The sequence below is a fragment of the Prunus avium genome, chromosome 1 (genome assembly GCF_965620075.1).
Source record: "Prunus avium chromosome 1, drPruAviu1.hap1.1, whole genome shotgun sequence".
Classification (NCBI taxonomy): Eukaryota; Viridiplantae; Streptophyta; class Magnoliopsida; order Rosales; family Rosaceae; genus Prunus; species Prunus avium.
Window position 1 is genome coordinate 12,759,196 of NC_142284.1, and position 18,803 is coordinate 12,777,998.

The following is an 18,803-nucleotide window of genomic DNA, read 5'->3' on the forward strand; positions in this document are numbered from 1 at the left end:
AAAAAAATAAAGAAAAACTACAAGTCTCATGAATACAAAGTGTACACCCAGCTGTTGTTATCCACCTCTATGGTTGGTTAACTTAAAGCTCATAATAATTAATTGGATGCAAAATTGGACCCTTGTCTTTGTTGGCTTCTTGCCTTCAATTGTATCCTCTTTTTGGTGGCTGGTACATTATTTGGTTAGTCTCCATGACCCAATGGCAGCAGGTCTTTGAAAAGAGGCAAGTGACTTTACCTCTACGGTAACCTAACCTCAGCCTCTCAACAACTTACATGGCTTCACTTATTTTTTTAGTATAAGCGATTATCTAAACTAAAAGGAAGGTGAATTTCTTACACACACACAACTACAATGTTGTAAGATTCCGAACATGAGACCTCAAGTCTGCAAGTTAAGACCATTTTCTATTGAACTAGACCACGTTGACAACCTCACATTTTACATACAAATTCTTCATCTGCATAATCCAATTTAAGGCTTTGACAAACCCAAGGTTCGAGAATCCAACAAACTAGGTCAGTTGATGGGCTACCAAGAAGACTTATTGTTTATGATCATGACATCACTTCAATGCAGCATGATTACAGACAACACCCATTTCTTAATCTTCCTTTATTATAATAATTTCATTTTCAAAATTTTTTATTTTCCAGAATAATCAATATGTCAAGCTCAGCTAATGAGTATCTTATTCACTCTATACTTTATTTGTGTGTTATTTATTTAAAATGGGAGAACCCAATACAAAGCACAAATCTTTCTTGTTGTCTGAACATGGACATGAGAATATTTGTATCCCCTAATGGAATTGGCATGCCTTCATTTGCTGCTGTATAGGCTTCCTCTTTTGGGAGAGGTAAAGGAATGAAGTTGAACAAATGTCACTTTAGGAATTAGTGTGGTTGGTTGCCCATTGCTTAAGGCAAATGAAATGAATGATCCTTATTGTGTTGCTGACACAAGTGCCGGTATAATACGAGTGGAACACCATTTGGTAAGGTGGGTGCTGCTTCACATCATGAGTTTCCATGAAAGCTCCATCGTCATTATCATAACCTGTTTTGCTTTATCTATTCAACCTTTGATGCAAATGAGAGGCTGCCCTTGAAGCCCACTAACTTGGATTTTTGTTTTTTTTTGTTTTTTTGTTTTGCATGTGTGTCCCTTTTTCTATACGCCATTCAAAAATACACAAATATGTTCTCAAATACGCTAGGTTTGTATTTGTTTATTTCCTTTCATTGGGATAGAAATTAGAGGTCCAAGCCATACCACCCTAGCACATAAACATTCATAAAATTGTTTAAATATTATCCTATAAGATAAGGTGACATGTTTTGTGCTAAATAAGATATGAAATGAGATGAGATCCAAAATTAGAGTAATAGTTCATGTACATTGCGTTTAAGAATTATTTAAAAAATACAATTAGCGTAATGTGTAGATTCAATACGCACTATTTTAAGAATTATTATTGATAATTAAAAATAACCCATTATGTATGTCTTTCCATTACCACTTACCCCAAAAGAAAATGAGATAACTATTTTTAAATGTCAATAACAACTTTCATTATTTTATTCTTGAAATTAAAACTCAATATAAAACCAAGAGTACCATTGATTTCTATTCATGTACGATTTTGATGCATTTTATACATATTAGCACGCCAACCCGAATACAGATCCGTAAACCCGACCTGAGGCCGGGCCAGCTCTGAAATGGAGGCATACACGTAACACGTGCGAAGAGCCAGAGAGGTTGGGCGAAAAAAAGGAAGAAGAGCCAGAGAGGCAAGAGAGAGACATGCGTCGGGACTCGGAAGAAGCAAGCAAATAATAAAATACTCAAGCTTTTGTTCTTGTTTGCAAGGAAACAACACACAAATTCTAGGCACCACCAGCCTGATATTACCCCCCACCAACAGCATAGGCCGGTCTTTCTTCTTCTTCTTTTTCTTCTTCTTGTTTCTTATTGGTCTGAGCAATTTGTGATCACCCACCAAGTTCTTTTTCTGGTATTACTTTTGTGTAATTTAATCATATTATATTATTTATTGTATGAGTATCTGCTGAAAGAAGTTAAAATTGTTGAAGAACAGCTTACAGCTCAGGGGAAGATCATTTTGAATCTATGGAGCAGCTTGTCAACTTTATTATTCGGCCTCCCAGGTAACAATACCCTCTAACCCTCTCTTACTTTCTAGCTCTTTCTTTATCTGTGAGATTCTGTTCTTGCTTTTGAGATTGAATTCTTGATGGGTTTTTGTTTATGTTCTGAGAAATATGAATTGGAAGCTGAAATTTTGAATCTTAGTTACTTTCCCATGTGGGTCTGTAGGAAAATGAAACCCTTTATTTAACTAAGCCCAATTAAACTATTCGTTCTTGTAGAATTCAGCTTTTTTCCAATTTTTTCCTTACTTTTGTTGAATATAAAGAATTAGAATATGAAGCATATGATTGATAGTTGATTTGATTAGTATCTTCTCAAACTAAGCAGAGCAAAATATTGCTTTTCGGTGGTAGAGCTGGAGTTGAACCTTTTTTTCTTCTTCATATGTGGGAAAGCAAGACATTTTAATTTCAGTTTTTCTCTTTCCCAGTTTATTCTGGTATAAATTTTAGTTATGGGCAATTAATTTGTCGAACTTGATACCATACGAAATTGTTGAAATTTAAATGATTTATTTTTCCTTTAGAGATAGAAACTTAAGTAATTTTTAATTATTTGAAGAAATTATGAGTTTATCCATGTTTGGTTTCAGGGCTGAATACGACCAAAAAAATGATTTATTGGATGAAGAGTTCATATTGAAAGGGAAATGGTACCAAAGAAAAGATGTGGAGGTAAGCTTCCATTTTTTTTAATGTCTGAGGAAGGTAGATTAGTATTTTATTTTACCTTCTGAATATATAAGCTTTTCTTCCCATTGCTGGAAATGCACTATAGTACAGAAACAGATGGTACAATTGTGGGGTTCAACTCTGGAAATTCTTAATTCAGAACATATGCATAGTTTTTTTATTTAACTTTTTTGTTGAGTAAAATTGAAGAAAGTGTTAGTCAAGGTGTGGTTGGGTGGAAGGTGCAGTGCAGTGCTAAACCTGCTACTTATGGCCAAAGCAGATTTTTTTGTCCGGCCCAACCATGGGGTACAGAACTGCCTGTGTCAAATACAGGTCTGACAAATTTTGGTCAACCCTAGCTAACTTATCACCTATTTTAGGTTGTGAGAAGTGCATCTCATGTAGTGTTCATGAAGCATTGAAAAATGGGGAAATGCTGTTGAGACAGCCATGACCTTTTGTATAAGTAGTTCCGGTTAATTTCTTTAAGTATTTTGTTCTTGTTCTTCTTCTCCTTTGGAATGCAACATGTAAGAGATGCTTGTCTTAACTTTCTAATCAATACAACTCTGGTGTTTGCTTGTCTCGAAAACTTTTATGTAAGTGATGTTCAATTTATGTCTGCCTATAACTTGATTCCATGTGGTTGTCATCCTTTTGAAAATCCTGCAGGTGAAAAACAGCCGGGGTGATGTCCTCAAGTGCAGTCATTACATGCCCATTGTTAGTCCTGAAGAAAAGCCTTTGCCTTGTGTAATATACTGTCACGGAAACAGGTGAGTATAACTGAAACTTATGCTTGATGATGTTTGTTGCAAGGGGATTTCATACAGAGTTTACAGTATTTCTCACATTTCAGAACTTGGAAGAATGAGATTTTAAATTAAAATTGAGTAGTCAACTATAAGATTGTCTTCCTTGTGATTTACAGAAATGGATTTCATTTAGGTAACTATTAATGAATCAATTTCTAAATGGCCTTAATTCTTCTAAAATTAAAAAAATCTAAATCTAAATGGCCTTAGTCTTCTCCAAGAAGGTGGGGTTCCTTGATTGTTAATGGTATCTCAATAATGAAGTAGTGGGCATCATAATTTCAATAATTACTGAAGGCCATTGTTTCCTTTGGTTTTTTTTAAAAAAAACCCTAAGGTATGGGAATGATGTCTATTCTTAGTGATCACTGTGGCAGCCTTGCAATTTTCAATGTTTCAAAATGTCATATTATATTTGTGTCTGAAAGAATACGTCCACTCCCCATCTTATTCCTGGAATGATTTACTGTAGTAGAATAAAATAAAAAATTGTGGCATTTTTTTAAGGTTGTATAATTGTATTTACATACAAAAAGAGAAATGCTAGTTGTCTTTAGATAGATAGGCTATAGCATTGGAAGGTCCCCTGGAAATAGCCCTATTGATATTTGTTGCACATGTCCCATGTGTGAATATGCAATTAAATCTTAATTCTTCGATCATTTGTACTGCCAGTTAAATTTGTAAAAATACTTTCAGAGTTACATGATTGATATTTGCTGCACATATCCTTTTCCAGCCTATATTATTGCAGACCAGTAGATGATCAACCAAAATTTACGCTTCCATGGCCACTTCATACTTCGTAGCTAGTTATCACTTAAGTATATGGTAGTTATGTGCCTGTGCTCATCTAAATGATGTTTTATGCCCTTTTTTTTCCTCCATAGATTTTAACTTGACTGACTGCAGCATATTTTGTTGACAGTGGGTGCAGGGCTGACGCCAGTGAAGCAGCTATTATTTTGCTGCCTTCAAATATTACAGTTTTCACTCTTGATTTCTCAGGATCCGGACTCTCAGGAGGAGAGCACGTCACTTTAGGGTGGAATGAAGTAAGTGCTCAGTATCTATTGAAGACAAATTCATTATCTAAAGACTAGACTACAAATGTGGTATTATGTTTAATCCACATTATCTCCAGCTTGTTTACTTAAACACTCCGCGTACCATCATGTTATTTGGTATCTTTAATAATTGGTCCAGTGAGTATCCAAATTCAAGTCAATACATCCATTGAAGGCATTTCCTAAGTTTTTCTCGATCTATCAAAACCATCTACATGACGATAAATGCCTGAACTTCTCTATCAACAAAATCATGACATTTTCCCTTTGGCTCCTGATGCACTGGATCACCTTTATGCATGTAGTTACTATTGTGCATCATGAGAATTGACATCTGACATTCTTAACTGTTTTTCAGAAGGACGACCTGAGGACTGTGGTTGATTATTTGCGAGCAGATGGAAATGTCTCTTTGATTGGTTTGTGGGGCCGTTCAATGGGTGCTGTTACTAGGTTTTGCTCATTCACTTATATCTCTATGTTAAGTTTGCATTTTTTGAATGCAGACGGAGGAGATCTTTCCATACTTGCATCGAAGGTTAAAAAAGCAAATAAAGATCAGTTTTCTATTTTTAGTGTAACTTGGAATTGTTATGTTATCCGTGAGTCATTGGTTCATGTTGTTCTAGCAGTCCCATAGTCTCTGATGTTTACTAAACTCTCGAATTTTTATTTAACTTTCTAAGACAAAATTTGGTAGACCAGCCATAGTTTTGTTATTGCACTTGTAAACCTAATATAGGACTCAGAACTAGCCATTCAAGATAGGTTTTGCAGCTTTTGGTTCAAGTGTTCAGTTCCTGTATGGCCCAATAAGTTAGCAAATCTAAAATCTTATGATATGTCTGGTGTCTTCCCCTGAGTTTCTGAGAAGTTTTGCTGTTATGTATTTGCCCACATGCAAACGTTGTCTCAAAACCTAAGGAAGTAGGCAGATGTATGATGGTGGATAAAATGTATTAACATATCAACAATATAAGAAAGTAGATGTATGGTCGGCACAAATAATTAGATCTTTGGAGAGTAAGTTATTATTTGAGGATCAAGAAGTTAAGATTTGCTCATTACCATGTTCAATTCTTGTGCTTTGTTCATAAACAATTCTGTACTTAATGTATTTATGTACATGATCAGCTGCTTATTTAGTTCATAGCTTTTGGACCATATATCTGTCGAGCAGACATGCTTTTGTTTGGTGTGTGCATATAGTTGCTATCCGGTACGCTTTAGAAATCTGTGGCCATGGCAGGTTTGAATTCCATATTGTTATCGTGCAGCGCTCTAACTTTGCCTTTGCTGATTTACTTAGCCTCCTGCGGTTGTTTGGCCATGTTTATCTGCCATTAACAATATACATATTTGGCAGTCTTTTGTATGGAGCTGAGGATCCTTCAATAGCAGGAATGGTTCTTGACAGTCCGTTCTCTGATTTGGTTGATTTGATGATGGAACTGGTGGACACCTACAAAATCCGTTTACCAAAGTTCACTGTAAGTAGGTCCTAATATGTCTGATTATTTGGGATATTGCAGCTGTGTTTTTGGTGCGTACTGGGGAATAAATTGCTACAAATTAGAGCCTTTTCTGATGTTCGTTATCAGTTTTTGCCCATATTGAGCAATGAAGTTCTTTTGTTTATCAGTTTTTGAGACTACCTTTTTTTTTTCTTTTGAGAAGGCTAACCAATTGACTGCAAGGAACCCCAGTCATGACTGTTATTTTTTGTTTATTTTAGGTGAAGTTTGCAATCCAATACATGCGAAGAGCTATCCAGAAAAAGGCTAAATTTGACATAACGAATCTGAACACCATTAAGGTAAACACATTGGAATAGAAAACACACATTTATGTTCTTTGTTTCTCGTCATTATGATTTTTCACACAATTGGAGTTTATCTTATACAGCAAAAGTTTCTGGCGACATCCCTGTGCCTATTTTTGCACTGGTTATTATAGTAATTGCAGATGCAGGAAATTGATGTTGGAAAAATGATCAATAATCTCTCTTTTTTTTTCATTTTGTAGGTGGCAAACTCTTGCTTTGTTCCAGCTTTGTTTGGCCATGCCATTGATGATGATTTTATACAACCCCATCATTCAGATCGTATATTTGAGGCTTATATGGTAAATATCCATGATGCTGTTACAATAATTTTGACATGATTTACATGCTGGCATGCATCTTATGGCCAAATGCTGCTTCTCATACAACGTTTACATGGAATTGAAACAAATAAGAACTTTCAATTCTCTGTGGTGTCTAAGGAGTTTAGTAAGTAAATATTGGGGAAACTCTTTGCACACTTTTGAAATTGAGCTTGTTGGTTAATGATTTCCTGGTATATTTTATGAATTGCTTCTTCAATTCATTATGCATGGTCTAGTGGTATTTCTCTTCCCAATGTTGGAAGAAGTTCCAAGTTCGATTCCCCCCTTCCCAATTGATCAAAATGAGATGCCTCCTGCTTCTACTATACTCTGATTTTCAGCATTCTCTTCTGAATATCTTTATATCTTTATGTGGATGACGGCTGTTGCATCTCTCTCAGTTTTTCTGTCTGTTGTCTGGAACTCTAGGTGTCTAATGTTATGTTGGCTTGTCATATAATGTAAACTTTTGCAGGGAGACAAAAATATCATCAAATTTGAGGGAGATCACAATTCTCCACGACCTCAATTCTACTTTGATTCGATAAATATCTTTTTCCACAATGTTTTGCAACCCCCGGAGGATGAGGTTGGGGGAACTTTTTTTGACACTCTGCACGATAACTTTGGTAAGGTAAAATAACTGCAATTCATCCGGCTGTAAGTTCCTATTGTATATTGCTAGATTTTTCATTCACAGCCCTTCTTGAATGTTGACTGCTTTACCTGCAGGGTAGTTGGAGAAGTGTGCATGAAGTTAATTATGATAATGGACGTTCAACTGCTTCTAAAGGCATGACTGAAGTACCTTATTGTCTCTTTAACTTCTTAAGTGCTGATTTGTGACAGGATCTTTATTGGGCAACTTCTTTCTTACTCAATCTCCTATTGATTGTTGTTACCTGCAGAACCAGCAACGAGCAGCAGCCAACAGGATGCCATTAGACAGCTCCGTTCGAGAAGACCCATGAGTCGGACTGAGGTTAGTTATTGGTTGCATTTTATTTTAGTTGCCCAAATGTCAAAATGGTACACAATATATAAGGAGGTTGCAGACATTTACCACTTTTAAAGAGTGGGAATAACGTAAAATCTTTTAAAGGACGTTTAGTGTATGATACAATGATCACCCCCTCCCCTCTCCTGTCATCAGACACGCACACACACACACATGAATTTAGAAGGGTAATAATTGGCAGTTTGGGTTCTCCATGTATATTAAATAATTTTCTTTTTCTTTCGGTATTTGATTTTGTCTCAGGTTCCTTCTGGTATTTCATCTAAAGATGACCAATCTGAATCCAAGGTATCTTGCCTTTTCTCTTGTTAAATTGCTTCCAAAGTCCCAAATTTTATTCCTCGTAATTAACATGAAGTGGTAACATGGTGTATGCCTGATTGCTTGATCAGTTTTCTGAAATATTTTCTCAAATTAATAATTTTAAAATAAAAAAACTATGTGGCACCATAGGTGAAACTTGTGAGTTGTGACCGATTGGTACATGATGAGCCTGGTGGGTCTCAAATTTTCTGGTGTAATGGTGCCTGAATAGTTCTAAGTCTTCTTGTCTGGTTCGATCTATTTACTAGAAAGCTAACAGAATTATATGTCTTGACAATGCATGGTGGTACAGGATGGAAAAGCTGATAATGATCTTTGTCCATCATCTTCTGATATGATTAGCTTTGAATTCTCAAACGGCCATCCTTGTGAACCCCATGTTCCAACCACAATGGACGATGATCAATATGTAGAATACCAACTTGATGACCTGGCAGGTTTTCCTAGTGATGTGGATGAGGAAGAAAGGGTGAGTCATAACTGGGATGAATTCTAGATCCAGGACTTCTTTGAATGGCTGATGAATTTGTTGCATTAACGTTTAACTCGTCCAAATTTTCAGATGTTCATGGAAGCAGTGATCTTGTCACTAAAAGACTTAGAAATGAGATGCCCACAAGCAGAAGAGCAACCACCAGGGGATACCCCTGATTCAAAGTTGTCCCAAAAGGATGACCGGCTGGATGATGCCTCTCCTGCAGAGCAGCGAGAGCTGTTGGAGACAGAATCCACTTCCACATCGGTTGGGCACCATGGGTCTTTGAAAACAGAATCCACTTGTACTTCAGTAGTTGAAGCCCATGATTCAAGACCTGAGGATCAAACTCGCACGAAAGTTCCATCTACAGAACCTGCATTGCAAACTCCTCCATCCATAATGGATTTGGGAAGCTCCGGGCCATCTACCCAAAGTGATACACCACCAGCAAGCATCCAAAGCACCTCAGATTCTGACATGTCAGCTAACACAACAGCCACAGTAACGGTTGTAAAAAACCCTGCAAGCAATGTCATGGATGGTTTGATTCGTCGTTGGGATTTTAACTTCTTTAGAAACAACCACAGTCGATAAGATGACTGTTCTTTCCTTCTATTTTTTGCTTCTCTCCTTAGACATTATGATGTATTTGGCTTGTAACTAAAGTGTCAGGGTTCATGATTTGTAAAATGCTCGACTGGAAAAACAAAAAAACAAACAAAAAAGGAAAAGAATAGAACCAGTGCTGTGAAGTTGTATTTTTAGTTGTAACAAAAAAGAGAGATGGTTTTTCAGTTGCAGATTCTCTACGTTCAGTTTTCACAACACAGATGAATATATTTTCTGTTGGTGTTATTGATGTCGGAAATGATCTTTCAATATCATCCTATTACATTCCTATGTTTATTTGGTGGTCAAGGAGATGAATTAGATTCCAAATTTCTCTCTCCCTGGATTCTTTCTATCAGACATTCAGTTCAAATGCTCCTGGAAATGTCCAAATTTCTTACCCAATGTTTTTGTTCCAACTTGCAGTTTTAATTTTCCAACTCGCATTTCGATTGTGAAAAAGTCTTATTAAAGATGGTCTTAGACTTTCTTTGAAATTCATCCAAGAAGTAAATGACAGTCTTCAGCTAACAATTTGCAAGGGAAAAAAAAAAAGGGAGTTTCACTAAAATACCCAAAATTGGGGCTGAAATTATAAAAATACCCAACACCCAAAACACTTTATAAACATACCCAAAACTCATCATTACACACACTCAAAATCCATTTATAAACATACCCAAAACCCATCATTACACACATACCCAAAACCCATTTTGGGTATGTTTCTATGTTTAAATAGTGCTTGGGTATTTTTATAAATACATGTCTAGGATTGGGTATTTTTATAAATATTTATAAATAAAAAAAAAGCTACAATATTGTGACAGGGGGCCTAGAAATTTAATTTCAATTGTTCGTATAATATAATCACATTTGTAATATTAACTTAAAAGTATAAGAACCTTTCTCGAAAAATAAAAAAATAAATAAAAGAATTTAATTTTGTGTGGACTGATTAACTTGAAGGCAAACATATTTACAGGATTTTTCAATCTCCACCTATGAAATGAATTGTTGCAGTACTGACTTGGGCTAAATCAACCATATTGCGTGGTTTTTACCCATCAGCTAGCAGCCTCAATGCAGTCTCTACCAGTGAGTGGATTGTTGTGCTGTGCCTGCTCATTCCTACAGTACCAGAGAAAATGTTGAAGCTTTCAAGCTCTGCAGTGGTCTCTAGCACAAACTCCAGCTCCTTCTCCATCCCAAAATCCTTGAAATTTTGAACATTTGTTGGTTTGTCTTCCATCATCCAAATTGCCAGCTCTATGGCAAACCTCCTTATTCTTGGAACTTTAATTGGTGGATGCCTGTACTTCTTCAGAATCTGGACTAACTCATTAGCTACCTCTGCTTCCGTAATTTCAGCTTTTTTAAACATGAGGCTTGATTCTTCTGGAGACAAGAATGCTAAAACATGTGCAGCTAGTCCAACCATTACTTCCTGGAGTTTGTGTTCTTCTGACATGATTGCCTTGAGCACCTGCACGGGAGCCAAATGAATAAGAAATGATCAAAAGTTGTCTTCCATAATCATGATCTTGGTGAAGTATGAATAGAAACCTAGTCTATACTGCCTCTTCCTAATCTACATGATGGGAAATCTTCTCTTTGCCCCACAATTTATATCGTCTCACGTTGTCGACTTGACAATGTAATATACTAGAGTGTCTGACAAGAAAACATTACTCCTACATAACATAAGTTGGTGAGGAATAAAAATGCAGGTAGGTATTGTGGCAAGAAAGCACTTACTATAGGCGTTGCATTCGTTATCCCTTTTAGCTGGTGGAAACAGTTTGAGCCACTGTAAGTGCACAAATTCCTTAGGATTCTAGCAGCATTCACACGAACCAATCGAACCTCTAGAGCTTGGACAAGGCTTTCCAGTACCCCCAGTTTTAAGATACGCTGACAATTATTCTTGCTCTCTAATGCCAGCATAGCTAGAGCTTCTCCAGCTTTAGTTATTACTTGTTTATCATTCTCCAGCATTCCCTTGTTAAGGAAAATGTTGAACAACTCCTTAAGAACTCCACCTGTTCCACCTACTCTCTCAGTTGCATCCTCTTCCAGTGCCAGACCGGTTAAGATTTCAATGCCCAATTGTTGCAGCATTGGCTGTTTCTCCCCATATCTCAGAACATCTCTGATATTGCTGATTGTGAAAACTATCTCCGAAAGATTTCTCCTTAGATTCTTTCCTGTATTGCCTGTTGTGCTTGCAAGCCTCTTCACCAATTGCAGGGAGCGTTTCAGTGTCATTATCTGATCATCTGGTGTACCATGTTCTTCCTTCAGAAACCTCTCTTCAGCATGTGTAAAATCGATGATTTTTGGTAGGAGGCCCCTTGTGTTTCCAATCTTTCCACAGTTGTCGTGGTCACGGGCAAGTTTCTTCAGAATAAGCAATCCTAAATGATTGAATGTCAAGAATCCATAGTGTGCATGGTCAGAAATGATTCTCTTTTCACTGATTTCATCAGATGCACCACTTGAGCTTCTGCAGGTTTGGAGCAGAGATGAAATTGATTCCATTGCACCAGGAACTCCAGCTATCCGGATGGAGTTCTGCTTTTTGCCAGCCAGTTTCGACAATATTTCTGCAGCTGATCGTCGGATTTCCTCTTCTTCTTGATCCGTCCAATTCAGTATCTCAACCAATCTTTCTATCACTGATATATTTATACCAATCTTCTGTAAGGTATCATCTGAATACTGCTGCTTCATTGCAAATTGGCGAAGAATTTTAGCTCCAATAAGCTGCTCATCTGAGGAATTTGAAGCCAATAAGTCCATGGCAAAAGTAACCATATCCATCTTCAAGCCATCAAAAATGCTTCCATTGACACATCTTGAATAGGCATCATAGAAGAACCTTTTAATTGAAACTAAGCCTGAAGGCCCCAAATCACACTCCTTGTTTACCTCATCCAGCAGATTACAATAGCTGATCATAAACTCACTATAAGCTTTCTCCATCAGAAACAACAGAGCTTCTGCCAAGGCCAATGAATAGAAAATGTTCAGAGCAGACTCCCTATTTCTCTTGTCAGTGTCTCCTTTTTCTATCTCACCATAGTTGCGCTTGATGAGCTTCATTAATGAGAGAGCAACACAAGCTGATGCTGAGAGAAGCTGGAGCCAATAGAGCATCTTACTGATATGCCTCGCACGAAAAATCCATTGAGCATATGGTAGCAGAGGGACTTCTGAGCTCGTCCAAGTCCGAACTATCTTCCCTTGAAGATCAGAATTTCTGGTAGTGATTGAATCAATAGTCCTTGCAATGTCTCTGCTGCGTTGACTTTGATTCCTAACTGCAAGAACAGGCTTGAAAATTGCTTTTATGTTCTCAATTATGAAGCTTGAGCTGATTTTCAATGCGCGAAAACTGTTGATCCCGGCATCAGCAATAGACCAAGTGGTTTGGTGTTGCCATTCAAGTTCATGGCTTCTGCTGAATATCCTAGTCCCCTCAATCAACAAAATGATTGTGATGAACCAGAAGTCTGTTTGGTCTAAGGTGATGGCAAAACCGCCTAGAAGAACAACTGTTGCCCAGATGAAACCCAGAGTTCCAAGGCCGGTTGCTGCTTTTTCGAGCACAGCTAGCCGGAGAGCGAAAAGGGTTAGCTTCTTTTCTGGTGCAGGAACTGCTGGTGTGGTTGGACCCACAGAAGTTGCAGTGCTACGCTCTCTTTTCTCAATACTGCTCTGAGGTTCAAAGATTGTGTTGTCTGCACTTCTGGCTTCATTGAGCCTGTGGAGCTCATCAATCTGCAAATGAATGCTTCCTTCACCTTCTGCTGAGTTATTAGGCTGAACCATGTTGCTGGATTCAGAGCAGCAGCTACTAGATCTCTCTCTCTCTCTCTCTCTCTCTCTCTCTCTCTCTCAATCAATCAATCAAATATTACTGTTTTGCAGAAGTAGATGAAGACGAAATATGACTGTGTCTCAATCAATTGGCTCAGCTTTGAAGTTGTGTGGTTGTCTTTGACAGAATGTGGGGTTGGTGGTCTTATAAACTAGGAGGAAAATGAGCTTGGGGAGCACGTTAACTCTGTGGAAAAGAAGAGGAAAGAGTAAACGTCATATTGCTTTCGTTTCCCTCATTTTCCTCTCAAGTTCGTTATTTTTGTTGGCATTTGATTTGCTCCTCCTCCTCCTGTCTTGATTTAATGCATGTTGCTTGCCTCCACAGCCCATTAATTAGTTTCTTGATAAATCAACTAAGGGCACAAAAGCCTACCTTTTTTTTCTGCTATAACCAAAAGTGTCTTTTATGTTACTTTTCAGTTTTTCACTTTTTTTCTGAGTAAAGCCAATAAGAAAGAAAGGGTGTGTGCTTGCTGAAGAAATTGGTTGGTTTTTCTTCTCTCAACTTTACCACTTTACCATGTATTGTAGCTTGGAGACGAGATTTTTGTTTTTTGTTTTTTGTTTTTTTTCGTACAAGGGCTATGTTGTAAACTACTTTAATTTATAGGAGGAGGTTCGAATTTGGGTGTAATAAGGAGGGCACACTGTCTTGACCAACTGGCCTAACCTACATTTACTTGGAGACGAGATATTGACTTCTATTTTTCTTTTTCTTTTTTCTCTTGTCCTGAGAGATATTTAGTTTTGGTCATTCCTAAGAGACATTGACTTCTGTCTTTTTATATGTACAAGTAGTTCTTAATCCATAATTTCCTCCTAGTCGTCCTCTTATTAGATCAACATCCGAATGGAATTACATTATGCCAACTAATCATCTGCAATATCAAAGATATGGATTGATTTGAATTGAAGGACATAATGTTATCAAATTAAACCACTTGTCCACTGTTAATTATAACATTTGATGAACCAAAATTTGAGTCCTGTCAGTTTTAAAATCCATTTTTAATCATATCCATGCTTAAGCCAGCATAATTCCTCTATATGTAGTATTACATAAAGCATATTCTTTCTCTAGACTAATTTTTTTTTATTTATAAAAATAGTTCTGACTTGTTCTTCTTTTTATTATTTGTGTGGCTTATTAAAGAATTCCTTTAATGTGCAGTTTTGGCAAATTAGTTGGTTGTAGCTTGCAGAAATGGATAATATGGAGTCCATTTGTGTCAAGTTAAAGGCTCAAGTGGGTCCCTCCCCTTCTCCAATTTCCTTTTTTTTTTTTCGGTCGAATTCTCCAATTTCTTTTGAGTGCACGATTATTATTATGAGTTTTTATTTTTATTTTTTTTGTTATTTCGATTTTTCCATCCAATCTCTATCAAAGAGTGTATTGCGCTGCAACTAAAAGACAGTAGCTTCAAGGCAATTAGCTTGCAAGATGCATTTGAGCTCTGTATTGGCTTTGGCTCTAACTTAGCTTGTATGATTAGGAAATTCCCTGTGCTTATTGGCTCCAACTTGATTCCTTTTATACAGATCAATATACGCGCAAACTTTTTCATAACATTCTGTTATACTTGGTCTTTAAACATATAAACCCACACTCAAATTGCCTGCAAGGCCTAAAACATTTGAACACATTACGTTTGCTATAAAATTTAAGAGAAATGCCAACAGAGTCTAGCGCAGTGGAAAATAGCCTTGATTTGCAGACCAATGGTATCGTGTTCGAACCTCCTTAGCACATTGGTAGTGTATGTGTGTGAGAAACTCCACATCCTTGTAGTTTAGACTATCGCTTCAGAGAAATAAGAATGAAAAGAGTATTTGAAGCAACATTTTAAAGTTGGGCATTGAAGGAGCCTACTATTTTAGGTGGGTTTAATATGCTTTTGGATGTTGAATGAGTCCATTGTTTTAGGTGGGTTTAACGATGGTAGTAGGTGCAGGAAGGCAGGTGGGTAGAGTAAGATAATTTGGCTTTGCACGCGGAGAAGAACATATTTTAGACAAGTTGATCAAATGCCTCCTAAGCAAGATCACGACCTGATCAAATTCCCCAGCTTAGCAATGGCAATGGTGTTCTTGTATATACTGGACAACAGTTTGCGTACAAACCTCCTAACAGTAGCACCAAGGATATAGCAACTGTCTAAAGAACTACCAATCCAATTCGCGCATTTCCGATTTCATAGAAACAAATCTTTTCTTTTCAAATTCTAAACAACTAAACCCACAAAATGAATCTTCCATTCATACTGAATACCAATGTATTAACATATAATTCAATAAATATCTGACATTAAAAAATAAAGAATTTCATCTCAAAGCTTTTTTAGCATAAATTCAGAATACACCAAGAAAAATTCATCCTTGGAGTTCCACTAAATCTCTTGACTGTAGGACTGGCAGAAAATTTTGAAGCAGGCAACACTTGATTATGCTTCCATGCCCTCCAGAAAACTCGGACAAGAGACGAGCTACAAAAGCAACTGGATTACCATTTCCATGTCTATCCTTATCATCCAGAAGAGATATAATAGTAGCAATAGCTGTTAACACAAATAAGCAAACAAATAGCAGCATATACACCATTTAATGTATCAATTGATTCAACAACATTCTCCAGCATTTTCCAAACAAGTGCGATAGAGAAAATTGCCAAATTCCTAGAATGTCTCTTATTACATGCTATGATTACTAGGATTTTCAGGTCCCTCTCTTAGCAAAATTCCTGCTCAGAGTAAAAACAACTCAATTGAGCATGGAAGATTATTAAGCTATAGAATGGCTTTTGTATTGTCAGAGTATTTCTATTCAAGTGTTTTTGATTGAAGGTGTCTTGGAATGGTAGAGTTAAGATAACAGTTGGACTGATAAGCATAAAGAAATATTAGAGGAAGCGGAAGTCAATGCCAGCGACTCAGCACATGTCAGCTCTCGATCAATAAACATTTAAGACAAACAAAAAGATGACAAAGGGGTAGGATTGAATGATGAACTTAACCACTTAAACATCATCATGAACCATAACCATTTACACATTGCAAAACATAAATGTAATGTATGATGCAGGATCTAATTCCTAGGAAAATCAACTGCTCATCAGTTTGATGTTTGTGGTCAGATTGTGACAGTCTTGAACCATAGCCATTAACAAAAATGACTACAACACACAAGATCCAGACTTCACAAAATCGTGCAGTAACTTTTTGCATCCTCCAAATGACAAACAAAACCAAATAGCCCCTTAGCTACAGAATCAATTAAGCAAAAGATGGGGGCATAGGTAGGTTGATCGGATGTTGTTTACCTTTATTACATACGTGATACCTGATTGCAAGGAGATCAAAACCAGATTTCATTTAGGGAATAAGCGAAGCTAACATAAATTGCCTTCTCTAGTATTCACCTGTATAAATTTTCAGCTAATACACAGGGACAGGATTTCTGTAAATATTGGCTAACAGACAAGTCAACCATTGCAAATGTAATTTAAGCCAGCAGAGGCAGCAGGCAGTGAAACATTTTGGGTAAGAAATGAACACATTGGTTATTAGAGAGTTGCATGGCATAAAAAAAAATGTCGTAGCTAAAGTCTAACTTTATCTAGACAATCACTTATTTATGCTTATCGCATTACAAACTCAGCTTACTAAAAGTTCATCACATAAGCAACTCCAACGAACCTAATTTTCTCGTACTTGACATACATTACATTAATTAATGCATCAAGTCCAACCATATCTACCGCTGTACCCATGAACTATAGTGAATAGTCCCCTTCTTTACAATAAAGCAATAAGGATATAACTTTAATAAAGTTAATAATGTGTTTCCAATTTCCAGAACAAAATCTTTTTAACATGTGGTGTTCAAAAGGACTCGATGACGAAAATATTATTTATCTTGCTCACTCCAAAACGAGATGTAACACATTGTGAACTGCAACTTCTTAAAGAAGTTGATTCTCCTAGGTCATAAACTTCATATTCAAATTGTTACAAGAAAACAACATCCTACAACCAACAGAACTGAAATTGTTAAACAAGACTAATTCAGTCAATATTGTAACAATTGCAAGTACAATTCCCAAAAAAAAATAAAAAAATTCAACCCAATACCTCAATTACAGCCAAAGCTATATCACAGAATGCCTCTGCCGGACCTTAGCTTTCTCTGCGTCGATAATGGACTCGACCAACTTCACAGCATTGTCTAACCTCCCCTCTGCATTGACCACAACATAGTCAAAATTGTTAACATGCTTCACCTCCTCCCTGGCAGTGGCAATTCTAACAAGAAGAGACTCCTTAGTCTCAGTTTTCCTATCAATCAACCTCTCCACAAGCTTGGCTTCACTCTCTGCCATCAAAAAGATAAAAACAGCCGAATTCCCAAGAATCCTCCTCAAAGTTTGAGCACCCTGAATGTCAACCCTCAAAACTATGTCATACCCTTTTCCCATATAATCCCTTATCTGCTGTTTTGGTATACCCTTATAGTCTCCATACACCAATGCATATTCCAAAAGCTCATTTCTCTCAACCATTGTAAGAAACTCCTCTTTGCTCACAAAGTAATAATCTTTACCATGAACTTCACCGGGCCGCATTTCCCGGCTCGTCGCCGTGACCACAAAATGCAAGTTTTCGTTCAAATCCTTGAGCTTTTTTATCACAGCGTCCTTGCCCACACCGCTTGGACCGCTTATGACAATAACCAGGGGACTGGGATTGGGCCAGAGTGGCTCAGGGCTGAAAGCTGAGCCAAGAGAGGCCTCGAGAGCACGAAGAAGCTCGGAGCGGTCGGCTTTTTCGATGTTGGGTATGGGAACCGAACCGGGTCGTCGAGCATCGCTCATTTGGGAGAAGAATCGTGGGTTCGAAGAAAATTGGAGAATGATTTTCGGGTTAGGGCGTGTTTGGATAAGGGAATTGGGGGTTGTGAAGATTTTAGGGTTGAGTGGTTTTGGGTTGAGGAGGAGGGGAGGATTGGTGCGAGAGAGAGAGGTGGTGAGGAATCTGCGAAACATTGAGAGGGAGAGAGAAAGAGAAAGGGGAGGGTGCACTATATGAGGTTGGGGATGCAGGACATGGAATCTCAGCTCTGTGGTTATAGATTGGGTGTGGGTTTTCGCTAATGTTTTCTCCCTTCTTGGATAGAGCCTAACAGTTTGTGACAGGGTTCGCTTTCTTCCAAGATGATGGAGTTTTTGTTTTTTTGTGAACTCGTTGAAATTAGGATTCAATTTCAAACACCTTATATATAAAGCCCAAGAATCTTAACTGTTGTTATTATTAAGACTTGAGTGATTGGGGGTGAATGGTAAATCAAGAAACACTTGTGTGGAAAAGGGGATAGCACTCTTTTTATTCTTTGTCAATTAAGGTATATTATACGTGATAATTTTTTCACTTGACATATCCTGGTTGGTCGGAGATAGCAAAACAATTGTTTCTTCATTTCACATAAGCTAATTACCTAAATAAAAATAACAATGAGACGAATCGGTGATATGAAAAAGCGAATCGGGTATGGATATGCCATTCTCATCTTCATCCCTTTTTTTCCCATCTCACCTTCATACTCCTGATGTTC

General features: G+C 37.2%; 3 protein-coding genes across 7 annotated transcripts; 1 reads left to right on the plus strand and 2 right to left on the minus strand.

The window, feature by feature from the left end:
• The first annotated feature begins 1,706 nt into the window (after positions 1–1,706).
• Positions 1,707–9,505, plus strand: LOC110750439 (uncharacterized). Of its 3 annotated transcripts, none has more exons than XM_021950778.2 (15): positions 1,707–2,023; positions 2,103–2,177; positions 2,774–2,855; positions 3,528–3,631; positions 4,599–4,725; positions 5,096–5,190; positions 6,104–6,227; positions 6,473–6,553; positions 6,763–6,861; positions 7,361–7,519; positions 7,618–7,678; positions 7,794–7,867; positions 8,147–8,191; positions 8,520–8,696; positions 8,790–9,505. In XM_021950778.2, exons 2-15 carry the CDS (start codon positions 2,140–2,142, stop codon positions 9,297–9,299), a joined length of 1,776 nt encoding a protein of 591 aa, XP_021806470.1. In that variant the 5' UTR covers positions 1,707–2,023; positions 2,103–2,139; the 3' UTR covers positions 9,300–9,505. The 3 variants fall into 3 exon arrangements, with proteins under 3 accessions (XP_021806470.1, XP_021806471.1, XP_021806469.1); XM_021950779.2 differs by having other exon boundaries at positions 1,707–1,938; positions 2,108–2,177; XM_021950777.2 differs by having other exon boundaries at positions 1,708–2,023; positions 2,108–2,177.
• Positions 9,506–10,238: 733 nt separating this feature from the next.
• LOC110750427 (ARM repeat superfamily protein) lies at positions 10,239–13,460 on the minus strand. Its single transcript, XM_021950762.2, has 2 exons — positions 11,073–13,460; positions 10,239–10,800 (listed from the first exon to the last, which is right to left on the minus strand). The coding sequence occupies exons 1-2, from the start codon at positions 13,146–13,148 to the stop codon at positions 10,375–10,377; spliced, it is 2,502 nt and encodes an 833-aa protein (XP_021806454.2). The 5' UTR covers positions 13,149–13,460; the 3' UTR covers positions 10,239–10,374.
• Positions 13,461–15,430: 1,970 nt separating this feature from the next.
• LOC110750479 (P-loop containing nucleoside triphosphate hydrolases superfamily protein) lies at positions 15,431–18,383 on the minus strand. 3 transcript variants are annotated; one of them, XM_021950825.2, is made up of 2 exons: positions 17,327–18,383; positions 15,431–15,682 (listed from the first exon to the last, which is right to left on the minus strand). In XM_021950825.2, exon 1 carries the CDS (start codon positions 18,235–18,237, stop codon positions 17,344–17,346), a length of 894 nt encoding a protein of 297 aa, XP_021806517.1. In that variant the 5' UTR covers positions 18,238–18,383; the 3' UTR covers positions 15,431–15,682; positions 17,327–17,343. The 3 variants fall into 3 exon arrangements, with proteins under 3 accessions (XP_021806517.1, XP_088103816.1, XP_088103817.1); XM_088247690.1 differs by having other exon boundaries at positions 15,431–15,754; XM_088247691.1 differs by lacking the exon at positions 15,431–15,682 and adding an exon at positions 16,041–17,221.
• Positions 18,384–18,803: the final 420 nt, after the last annotated feature.

What these genes read in the sequence shown, in the direction of transcription:
- LOC110750439 (XM_021950778.2), top strand. Translation starts at nt 2,140, where the DNA reads ATGGAGCAGCTTGTCAACTTTATTATTCGGCCTCCCAG. An exon ending in CGAATCTGAACACCATTAAG is followed by an intron (nt 6,554 to 6,762) that starts GTAAACACATTG and finishes TTCATTTTGTAG; the next exon opens with GTGGCAAACTCTTGCTTTGT. An exon ending in ATGTGGATGAGGAAGAAAGG is followed by an intron (nt 8,697 to 8,789) that starts GTGAGTCATAAC and finishes CCAAATTTTCAG; the next exon opens with ATGTTCATGGAAGCAGTGAT.
- LOC110750427 (XM_021950762.2), bottom strand. Translation starts at nt 13,148, where the DNA reads ATGGTTCAGCCTAATAACTCAGCAGAAGGTGAAGGAAGCATTCATTTG. An exon ending in TAACGAATGCAACGCCTATA is followed by an intron (nt 10,801 to 11,072) that starts GTAAGTGCTTTC and finishes GCTCCCGTGCAG; the next exon opens with GTGCTCAAGGCAATCATGTC.
- LOC110750479 (XM_021950825.2), bottom strand. Translation starts at nt 18,237, where the DNA reads ATGTTTCGCAGATTCCTCACCACCTCTCTCTCTCGCACCAATCCTCCC.